Source organism: Rattus rattus, chromosome 5 (genome assembly GCF_011064425.1).
Source record: "Rattus rattus isolate New Zealand chromosome 5, Rrattus_CSIRO_v1, whole genome shotgun sequence".
Taxonomy (NCBI): Eukaryota; Metazoa; Chordata; class Mammalia; order Rodentia; family Muridae; genus Rattus; species Rattus rattus.
The window spans coordinates 51,065,637-51,077,728 of NC_046158.1; the positions used below are offsets into that span (position 1 = coordinate 51,065,637).

Below are 12,092 nucleotides of genomic sequence, written 5' to 3' on the forward strand. Positions count from 1 at the left end.
TCCTCTCCCCTCCCCCTCCCCTTTATGGGTATTCCCCCATCCATCCCCCTTATTGTTCCCTCACCCCCGTATTCCCCTGCACCGGGGGTCCAACCTTGGCAGGACCCAGGGCTTCCCCTTCCACTGGTGCTCTTACTAGGATATTCATTGCTACCTATGAGGTCAGAGTCCAGGGTCAGTCCATGTATAGTCTTTAGGTAGTGGCTTAGTTCCTGGAAGCTCTGGTTGGTTGGCAATGTTGTTCTTATGGGGTTGCAAGCTCCTTCAACTCTTTCAATCCTTCCTCTAATTCCCCCCAAGGGGGTCCTGTTCTCAGTTCGGTGGTTTGCTGCTAGCATCGACCTCTGTATTGGACATGCTCTGGATGTGTCTTTCAGGACAGATCTATATCTGGTTCCTTTCAGCATGCATTTTCTAGCTTCATCAAATTTATCTAGTTTTGGTGGCTGTAAATATATGGGCCACATGTGGGTCAGGCTCTGAATGGCCATTCCTTGAGTCGCTGCTCTAAACTTTGCTTCCATATCCCCTCCTATGGATATTCTTCCCCCTTTTAAGAAGAGTGGGGGGGGCTGGGGATTTAGCTCAGTGGTGGAGCGCTTGCCTAGGAAGCGCAAGGCCCTGGGTTCGGTCCCCAGCTCCGGAAAAAAAAAAGAACCAAAAAAAAAAAAAAAAAAAAAAAAGAAGAGTGGGAGCATCCGCACTTTGGTCATCCTTCTTCTTGAGCTTCCTGTGGTCTGTATATTGCATCTTGGGTAATTCGAGCTTTTTGTCTAATATCCTTCAGTGACCTTTCTTAACTCTCAGGTATAAACTGTCTGATGCTCTGAATAAAGTTAGCTATTGCATGAGACTTAGTCGGTCTCTGGTTTAGGATCCATTCTCCCAGGTTCCACTGCCTCTAGAGTGATAAACAGTACACACCCATAACTCTAGAGTGATAAACAGTACACACACCCATAAGTTAGAAATTCTACCAAGCACAGTGACAGCAAAGAGAGAGCACGTTTTATATCCGAGATTTCCACACCTCTTTACTTCACTAGTCTAAAGATGTGATGAAAATTTCAGAACTAAATAATATAGATAGATAAATATAGACAGACAGACAGACGGTACCTGAAGTGACAAACTCAGTAGGAAAGGATTCAGCAACAGCTCAGAAGTGCAGAGAGGGTTGGGACCGCTCACTGGTAGAAGCCTGGGAAGCAGGACAAGACTGTGGTCTGGCCCTCAGAACTGCACACTTACAGAGCGGAGTGAAAGACTAGAACACTGAAGCAGAGGACACTGAAGAGTGGAGTCCAGACGGACCTAACAGTGTTTCTAGAGAGGTAGAAAGCTTGTGCTGTATCTTCTGTATGTTTGTGTGTGTCAAAGGACAACTATATGTTGTTCCCTAGATGACACCAAGCCTCTTTGAAACAGGATCTCTCACTGGTTTGGATCTCACCAAGGAGTCTACCTGGGGTCTACCTGGACCAGCACAGGAATTGCAAGAGTGTTACCAAGCCTAGCCTTATTCTTTTCCTTTTTTTAAAGATAAGGTCTTAATATGTAGTCCTGGCTAACTTGGACACCACCCTGTTCCAGGTGCTTTTGACCAACTGTGGCGTCTTCTCGGACCAATGAAGTATGCATTTTAAAAATTAAGTCCCGAACTAGTGGGGCATTTCAGTGGTTAGCATGAAGCCCTGAGTTTGATTCCCAGCATGGAGAAAAACATTATCTCTTAGAATTATGAAATCCATAAGAAAAAACACATTTTTAGCTGAATTCTTAAATTACATTAAATTCCTTCATATCTGGCATAGTATTTCCTTAAGCTGTAATTAATGCAAATGTCAAATCAATCCCCAAGAAACCTCCAAATCACTGTGAAACAGGAGGTAGGTAGGTTACAAGTGCCTAGATCGTACGTTCTCTTTATTTAATATCCTGACACACACATCACAGGCACACACTGCTGCTGAAGGAAGAAACGCCAGGGAGAGGAAGCGGAGTCTTCTCAATCCTACGTCTGTTTGCCTCCACAATCGTAATCATCACTGCTCTTCTTTCTTTCCTTTCTTTAAAATTTTCTTTTCCCTTTTGAGACTGGGCCCTACTTTGTTGGCCAGGCTGGTCTTGAACTACTGGACTTGAGTAATCTTTCTGTCTCAGCCTTCACAGTCATGACAACTAAATGAAATTTCAGGATGATCACTTACAGAAACAGAGCTGGCCAATTTACCAATCAAAAAAAAAAAAACCTGCTTATAATTGAAAAGGAAACTTTAGAAATATCAAGAGATAGGAATGACTTGGCTGTATGAAATAGGCAAATGAAAACTCCTTTTAATTATTAGGGAATATGGTACAGTACCTAAGGCTTTGGAAAGCTATAAAACAAACAATAATAGAAAAAAGATGGATCCAGAAAACTAAGGGAAAATTACAAACCCAAAATTTTCAAGTTTATATTAAAAGTAATAAACTTAGTTTTAATGGTAAAGAATATATATTTGCTATAAGACTTAGTGTGAGCTGTAAGGGAGAGCTCTAAATGGATGGTACAAGGGCCAAAAACCTGAGAAAGAAAACCAAAACCGATTTCTTGACTTGTATCAGAACAGACTGAAGAACAGTGCTAACAGGTGGTAAGGAGAATGAAGACATTATAGAATATTTGAAAGGAAACTGATGAGCTTAGTTTTGACATATTGATCTTGATGTATCTACTTAGGACCCCAAGGTTCAAAAATTGATTCCTTTTTAGGAAGCCATTGGCCAACACAACAAATGCACAATGAACACAGATGGCTATGAACTAGGCAAGCTGTTTACCACAAATGGATTGTACATCATGTTCAAAACAAAACAAACGGATGTGAACTGGGAGAATTATCAGCTGAACTGGGAGTATGAGCCCATAATAAAAATACACACTTCAACAACTTCTACTTTGTATTCTTAACAATCTCCTGCCATACATCTATTTAAAATGGAAGAACTGTTCGCTACATTTCAATGCATAAATTATTCACGATACACACATAAATTTCTCTCCTACCCTCACTTGCACCTTCCTTACTCCATATTTCTTTCCAGGTAACAATTCTGTAGTGACTTTTCAATAACAAAAGATAAGACTATAGGTTCTCACAGACCTATAAATGGAAAACACTTCCTTCAAACGAATGTTCACCTATTCTCTAACCTCAGTTTACTGTGCCCGGTGGATGGGAAATGAGCAGCACAACAGGCCCAGAAGGTGAGGAGGAGAGCAAACCTGGGCAGTCTGGGTGACTCCACACTAAGTCCACAGAGCTCGGATCTGAAGGCTGAGGAAGGGAAGCCACAGGATGAGTGCCCCTACGATGAGAAGCAAGCCCAAGCTCAAGCTGCTCATGACTTAGAACGTGCACAAGATCTGGGGGGGTAAGAAAACTGCAGTCAGGGGAGCAGGATTTTGCTCTTCCTCCCTGAGTTACTTGGTCCACTGGCTGTTACTCAAGGCTCACTGACCCTAGACAGTCACAGGACTGCCACACATGGGAAACGCACTGGTGCAGGGCTCTGGCAGACAGCTAAAGGACAGGAAGACACATAAGCAACTCCAAGGCCTGGGAACACAGCTGAACAATGTCTCCATACACACAGGCCTGTGTTTGAGGCCCCCAAAAAGCAGAAACAAAACCAAAAGTGAGGAAAAGTAAACAACCTCAAGAAATTCTGTGATTTTCCCCAAGTCAATCTTCTAGTAAAATTGGTAGTAAAATAAACAAAGATATTTGAGTTACCAAAGTGGATTATTTTTCCCTGTATACCACAATTAAAATTAATGAGCAACACAGCTAAGTAATCGAAGAGGGATTTATACATCATAATTGGTAACAAAAGGCCAAGTTCTACAAATGTTGTGAAAAATTCTCCTTTCCCAGAATACAATGGCCTTAGAACTCACTGTGAAATGACTGAACTGAACTGAATCAGTCGAACTATAAGGAAAGTTACTGGCACTCATGAATGGCCGAGCATGGCCTCCGTGCTCGCAGGGACAGAAGTAGTGGAGGAGTGAGGCTGGCTGTCTTAAGTACTGACAGCGGTCTGTGCTCTCTGCGTTCTGTCATTTCTTCACCATTTCCTTTGGAAATTGCAGCTGCTTTTTAGTCTTTTCAAAGATGAGACCCAGTGTGAATTAACCCATTAGGAGATGGGCAAAGACAACAAATAATTATTCTAAGCCTTTAAGCACAGTGCTTAAACACTCTAAGCCTCACTGGCTTAAAATGCTAGCACAACTAACTTATTATATGTGTAACAAAAGGCCAAGTTCTACAAATGCTGTGAAAAACTCTCTTTGTTGGCCATATTAATCAACCTCCTTCAGGCCCTCTGTTTCTTCAACTGTAAAGTAAAAAACAGTGATGATGATGATGATGATGACGACGACGACATAGAGAGCTGTCCTGAAGATTAAGTGCACTTAGAAGCCTGGCACAGTTTAACGCCAGTGGACAGGTATGCTACTATTCCCGTTCTTACCATTGGTTTGAGTGCAGTGCTAACAGAAATGCTTGTTTCTAGGCACCACACTGTCAGCTAAGAACAGCCAACACATTATGTGAGCTTGAACTGTAAGGAAGAGCCGAGAGCTCTCAAGAAAAGCTACTTCAACCAAAATCCCACTTAAGGAATGACACTGGCTTTAAGGTCATCAGTTACAAAGAATGCTTAGTGTCTTTCCTTATTCAAAAAATAGAAGGAAGCTGACACAGCAAGACAGAGAGCAGGAGACTGATAAACATATCGGAATCCTTAATTACGGAGGGTTACCACTCACGGGGAATTTTAAAAGATTCTTAAAACTATTAAAATGGTAATTGGGCCTCAAGAAAACAAGAACCAATTCAATTACATGCTGAATGTCTTTAAATTTTAAAATCCTCTATTAAGAGGGTTTAAAATACAGTATACTTATAATTGCACATCTATGACCAACCTTAAAGCCAAAGTGTATGTTCCGGGCTGCCGCTGGCTCTCACGGATGAGGTAGCTCCCCTCAGCCACACTCAGGAGCTGGTCAGTCTCTTCTCTAGAGATCATGCCATGAAACCTACAGAACAAAGTCACTTCAGAGATGCAGCTTCCCATGTTTTTCAATGTAATAGAACAAGCGCCCCCTGCCCTCACCTGTTATTCTCAGCTACAGTGCAAGGAAAAGCACCTGGTTTTAACTGTGCTTGTGTCTCTTGACTTGGCTCCTGGCTAGCTTCTCTGTGTTTAAGAACAGCACCAAAATGGCTACTAAGTCTAGTTCCCAACCCAGAAGCAAAGTCTATATCTATCTAAGGCAGATACCTCCACCTCACCCAAGAGGACCATGCCTTCCCAGCTGGTGCTGTGATCCACACTTGTGGTTGTTAGTCATGCTGGCCGCCCTCCAGGGCCCCGGGTTGTCTTTATTAGCACGAGCACCTAGTACTGATGTGCACAGTGTGCACACCACTCAACACTCAGACAAAGCAAACAGCGCAGCACTTGCCTTCACTTCCTGTCCAAATCCTATCTTTCATTAACAAAGGAAAAAGGAAAAATAGACACAAAGAATAAATAGATCCTTTATGCAAAGATTCATCTACAACAACCTGATAGAAAACACTGAGAAAATAAAAATGGCAGTGGTGGCGGATACCTAAAACATGGAATCATTCAGACTGTGTGATGATTTGCAATTTGTAAACTCACATGTCATATCTTTTCAGGAACTCAGAGACTATCAAGGAATAGGGGCCACCCCATCCAAATGTGCTGCTTTAGTGTGTTACCTCACCTGACAGCACACTCGTCTCTGAGCTCTCCCATCTACATAAAGACAAACCATCCAAAAGGAGCTGAGTCCCAGCAAACTCCTTCCCAGGGAGACAGAGCTTCACCTAAAGGGGAGACTTAAGGTGATATCACACCACTCGCAAATCTTATAACTAGTCTATTTCCCATTCATTCTCCTAAGGGACAAATCATATTTCCTAAAAATCACTTATTCTTCCCTAAACGGCCCACAATGTCCCTAAGGGCATTTTAAATTACTAGAAAGTAAATAAATAATAAAATATTATTAATATACAAGCTCAGACAATGCACTGGGTAGTCACCACTTTTCCTGTGGTGCCCTTGTTTGCACTACTTCAACCATGCTGTGATCTGTCTGTCCAATTTTTCTCAAAGGTTCAGGGATCACGGAAAAGCATGGAGACAGTCTGTCTCATCATTGCTGCCTCCCTGCTTAAAAGAAGCATGCAGCTTCCATAGGACAGAAGGACAGTAGTCACTTGACTTTGTAATAGACTTTAAAGGCCCTTTATTGGCACCTTAATAACCCAGAATTTTGCCTAGGGTAATTGGCAACTCTGAAGTCTTTCCTTGTGGGCATGGTTTAGTCTCTGCACAGCCTTAAAATAGTTCACGGCAGCAATGTTTAATCACGTCCATCTGAAATGCTCTAATTGGTCTCCTGAATTTTTCATTTCCATGAATTTCTCAAACGTTTAGAACTAGGTCCACAGGCAATATACTGAATCTGGTGCAAGCAGGATTGTAACCCGCCCCTGATGTGACACCCTCATTAGATTAGTGTATGTGCCATCAGTGAATGAACTTGGCAAAATGTGTTAGCTGTTTAAAATAAAGATCTATCATCTTAAAGCAATCAAACTCAAATTTTGGAAGACACTTTGACAAACAATGAAATTTAAAGACCCTTAAAATGACTCATACCAGTTGATCCAATATTTGCATCCTTTTAAAACTGTATAGTAAGAGGCTTCTTGAAATTACTATTAGCATTAGAGATTAATCGCCTATCTAAAATTGGATAGACTTCTGTGTCAAGCATTCCTGCTGAGAGCGTCAATCAGAAGGACAACTGAGGAACCCTTAAGGTAACTAACTGGTCCTCAGCTCTGCAGTAATCTCACCTCAACCCACAGGCACACTGCCTACAGACATGCGCACGACTGCAATACACACGTGTGTGTGTGCACACATGTGCCTGCCTGCCTGTCTGGCCTCGTCTGTCTGTCTGCCTGCCTGCCTGTCTGTTTGTCTGCCTGCCTGCCTCTCTATCTCTATCCATCCACCCACCCACCCACCCACCCACCCACCTACCTACCTACCTACCTACCTACCTACCTACCTACCTACCTACCTAGGGTTTTTGGCTGTCCTGGAATTTGCTCTGTAGATCAGGATAGCCTTGATATCACAGGGATTCTCCTGCCTCTGCCTCCTGAGTGCTGAAATTAAAGGCATGTGCCACACCTGGAATTTTTAGTAATTTAGAAATATTTGTTATGTACATTGTTAGTTGATATTACCCCAAATGAAAAACAAACTTTTTTTAAATCTGGGGAGTGTTATGGATTATTTTTATTCTTTTCTTCAAAGTGCTATATTTCTATTTCTCAATAATCAGAAAATTTAAGACCTTAAGCACTAAAACAGCATTTGGAATAATTTTTGGTATAATCTGTTGCCCAACTGTAGAACTAAAACCAAAAGGCAATTTAAAAAAAATTATAATGCTCATTATCAACTTTAAGTGGAAAACTCAAGTTACAAGTTTGTATGGTCAAGATGTTTGTAAAACCTGGGAGGGGGCTGGTGTATTGACACATGCCTATAATTTTACACAAAAGGAAGCTGGCCTTCATAGTGACCCATTGCCTTAAATAAATTATGTTAGGAAGGGGGCTGGAGAGATGGCTTAGTGGTAAAGAACACTGAATGCTCTTCCAGAGGGCTGAGTTCAATTCCCAGCACCCATATGGCAGCTCACAACTCCAGTTCCAGGTGACCCAACACCTTCACACAGACATACGTGCAGGCAAAACACCAATGCACATTTAAAAAGTAATAACACTAGGAAAACATCTTCAGAAGGTAATATGTAAAAAATGTTGACATGTCTCTGAATAATATGAATCACATTTTTCTGGTCTGATACTACATAATATAGAAAACTAGAAAGGGGGTGCAATATAAAATAAACTGTCCATCCCTACTGCATGTACAGGTATGTTTTACTGTATAGTACATAAATATACGAACTTCCTTGAGATCCATCTGGGAGTATGTATTTATGCGGCTTGATTCTTTAGCACTTTGCACACTTGTTTAATCACTGTATTTTCCTTTGATACTTGTCTTTATTTTCCTATTTAGACCAGTTAGAACTATACCTGTAATAAAGAAAGAGAATGCAAGTCCACCAAACTAGAATATTTTTCTCATCCTATGTTTTTAGCAAAACCATGCATTTACCTGTATCTTTTACATATGACAACCTATGAGATACTTTCTGATAATCCATACTTACTCTCTTCCATAATACTTTGGTCTGTTTTCTACCTATAGGAAAAGGAAAAACAATGAATATTTGTGAAAGTTAAAATGCACAAAATGTAACTCAACACTGTTTTTATATGATAAACTAAAGCACATACCAAGAAAAAGAATCTGCATAACATTTTAATGAGCAGACGATGGACTCTAAGTTTATTAATTAACTGGATTTACTACTTCTTTTCCCTAGACCCATGCTGCGTGTGGTAACAGCTGAACTATGTTTTGTTTCTAGACAGTAATGAACTAGAAAAGATACTTAATCACATTATTCAAAGAGTAAAATATCTGCAGAACTTAATGCTCAACAGTGTCACAACAAACTGGCTCTTCCCCCTGGTCCCCAGTCCTCTTCCTCCAGGTCCTCTGAGTTCCCCACTTTGTTACAGACATCTTAACATAGCATCACCCTGTGCTTCCTACCAGCTTCCTCCTGCCAGCTTCTCCTCCTATAGCACTTCATAGCATGCAACTCTCCTACAAGCACAGACTCTGAGGGAAAATAGAGGAGATCTGCCCAACTCCTTCAAGAAACACTGAAGAGAAAACTGTTTAAGAAAACTGTTTCTATCATTTGTGTTTGTGGATATGGGAGGCTGCTCATGCCCCAGCACGAGATGTGAAAGTCAAGAGCACAGCCTGCAGGAGGTGGTTCTTTCCTTCCACCGTGTGGGTGTTGGGGAGTGAACTCGGGTGTCAGGCTTGGTTGCAGGTACTTTTATCCTCTGAGCCATTTTGCCAGCCCCTTATCGAATTTTAATGTGCAGGGGACATATCACTGAATTAAAACCAGAATTATCATAACTATTTTGAAAGTACATTGTAAGGATAAGAAACACACAACCATACTGGTTTTGTTGCTGTCTGTTTTTAAGTAATAAGAAAACTGGAAAGTACAGAACTCGTACATAGTGTAAAGGTAGTAACAGGAGACTAATATGTTAGCCCTAAACTGATGGTCAGAAGAGGCCATGCTGAGGTGATGTTTTAGTTCCTGAACCACAACCCAGCTCTGGCTCCAGGGTCACAGAAACAGACAGGCCGTTTCCGATGAGGCATCTGGGCTTAGTTACATTTAAAGATCATTTCTCTCCATAGTAAGGGAAGGTGAGTCTACTCTGCCTTTGTAAGAGTCTTATCATTTCCAATTTTTAACTTGTTTTTCATGGTAAAGTTTTAATTGATGAAAACATATATATTGTATAATTAACATCTGTGTGTATTATGATGTATAATACATGTATAGATACATGTTCATTGGGAATAACTAAAATAATTAATATGCATTATCTCACAGACTTAAAATCTTGAAGTTTTCCTGTTTTAATGGAAATGCTGTATTCATTAACCAACACCTTTCCAGTCACCAACCATCCCAGCATCTACTAACTACTCTTACATTTGAACTGAACGTGTTCCTGACTGAAGTTTTATATTCTATAGAGTGAGATTATAAGTGCTTGACTTTCTGGGCCTGGCTTATTCACTTACTATAATGTCCTCCAGGTTCACCCCAATAGTGCAAATTACAGGACTTGCTTCTTTTAAAGACTGTGTTTGTCCTGAAACACACCCTGTCTGTATACACTTTCTTTACCCACTCATTCACTGACTAGACTACCCTTACCGTTGTGACTAACATGGCAGTAAGCATGAGACTGCAGCTATGTCTTCATTCATTTCCTTTGCTGCCAAGTCTGGATTTCCTATTCTCTGGTCCTCCAGATCCACTACTGTTTCTAACAAATTTGAAATATTTATTGCCAGGATAGCAGGAAATCTGTTTCAGTGACAATGCCATGCATCCCCAAGAGTACACCGTAATCTAGCCCAGTATGCCACCCTGAGGCACCTCCAAACCCTCTCAACTGTAGAATTGTGGTAACAACATACTATATTTCTTCCCCAAATTCATACTTCAAACAAGGGACAATTTTTTTCCCTAATATTCTCTTTGATGCATAGTGACAAACTTTTCTGCTGGTTGTCCCCTTTCTTATTAATTAAATTGCTTTTTAGCATGTTTTTGTTTTCTCATGGAAATCATTTAACCTTTTCCTAAGAATTATCTTAAATAATAAGCTCTGGGAAACTTTATTTCTGCTGCATTTGCAGGCAGGTTATTTATCTTTCAACATAAAATCCATGTGAATTGGTCTTTGTTCCACAATTCTCAGCTCATAAAACTCACTGCACATCTTTTGAGTCTAAGGAAGCAGGGAAGGCTTTCTTTTTTAAAAAAGGAAATGTAGATCTTTTAGGGTTAGCTAAGATATTCAACAGTGTTTTCAAAGTTACAGACATTACTCAGAAAATGAAATTAAAAGATTACTCAGTAATATAAAATGATTAACAATCGGCAATTAGTCAATTTATGAATGTATCAAGTTGGAAATGTAAATGTCATGCAACAGTAGAAATAATTTATGCTTATTTAAGCATTTATATGCTTTTTATTGAGTTTTAAAAAACAGCTAATTGTTCTTGCAGGAAAAGAAAAATCTGTTTCCTGAGACTCAGATGAAGAAGATAAAATCAAGAAATAGCTAGTTCCCTACGTTTGCTTTTCCCTCACTCAGACATCAAACCACATGCATTCTGCTGTGGTAGAGACTTCTCTGTCTGCTCCTTCTTGGCTATTCCCAGAACCAGTGTCCTGCAGGTCCTTTCACTCATCCTTAGAAATACTACAGCAATCTCCTAAACCAGACATTTTGCCTCCAAATGTCCATCATCTTCCTTCCTAATCCAGCTTCTGCACTGCAGTCAAGTAATCAAAACCTAGTATGTTTTTCTGCTGAAAATATTTTTTTCTTCTATAGCTACAAGGACAGGACCTAAACTCTGCACTTAGTATATAAAAATGTTAATTATTTTCATTTATATAGATCTCTGGTATCATCTTTTAGCATTCTACCACAAGTTCCCTATAAGTGGGGGGGGGGAACAAACAAACAACCACCACCCGCCATGAAAACTAGACACATGGAATTGCTACCAATCGTCTGCTCGTTAATCTACTTCATGCCCTGTGGAGACTCTAAGCTCTTCCAGCAGAGAGATATTGACTTAAATTCTGAGGACCTAACAGAAAGCAACTGCTCAGAGAACACTGGCTGATTAATTGAAGGAATAAAAACACGAATGTCTAGTTGCAGGTCACATTAGCAGGGTTGGGCATGGGTGTGAAACTAAATTTAAAAATTTTAAGTGGTTGGTTACTCCCATCATATATGTTGTACCACTGGTGTGCTATGCTATCTTACTGGCAGTCACTGTTGTGGAATAAAGGGTAATATTGATGAACAGTTTCCTCCTCCTGTGGCATCCAAAATACCTTCTACTACCATGAATATTAGTCAGTAAGTATGGAACCTCTAGTTGGGTAGCAGCTCAAGTTCTCCATGTCTGATGGTGTAAATAAGTGGAATCTTTAGCAATAGGGCCTTATCATCAGGTTATAAAGGGTAACCAATTGCTGTGGCAACAGCCTGTGATGTCTGGGAGGTTTACAGGATTCCTTTAGCCAATGACCCAACAAGAGGTAGCCCGTTCTTGGCACTGGAGGTTTTACTTGATAGCATAAAGTTTCTGGTTGGAAAATTGTCTTCTCCCCTATATTGTGATTCCATTTAAATTTCTTTTCTATCTGCATATATTTTAGAAAGCTGTTTCTTTCTTCCTTTTTTAAAAAAAAGATTTATTTA

The 12,092-nt window shown here is 40.3% G+C and overlaps 1 protein-coding gene across 2 annotated transcripts in view; it reads right to left on the reverse strand.

Annotated features, from left to right (window-relative positions):
• Positions 1 to 12,092, reverse strand: part of Chn1 (chimerin 1) — a 152,968-nt gene that overhangs the window by 89,785 nt on the left and 51,091 nt on the right. For both annotated transcript variants that reach the window (XM_032903501.1, XM_032903500.1), the window contains exons 4-5: positions 8,360 to 8,391; positions 4,985 to 5,098 (exon numbers count right to left, since the gene is read on the reverse strand). In XM_032903501.1, the coding sequence (XP_032759392.1) occupies positions 4,985 to 5,098; positions 8,360 to 8,391 (146 nt within the window). The remainder of the gene's footprint in view (positions 1 to 4,984; positions 5,099 to 8,359; positions 8,392 to 12,092) is intronic.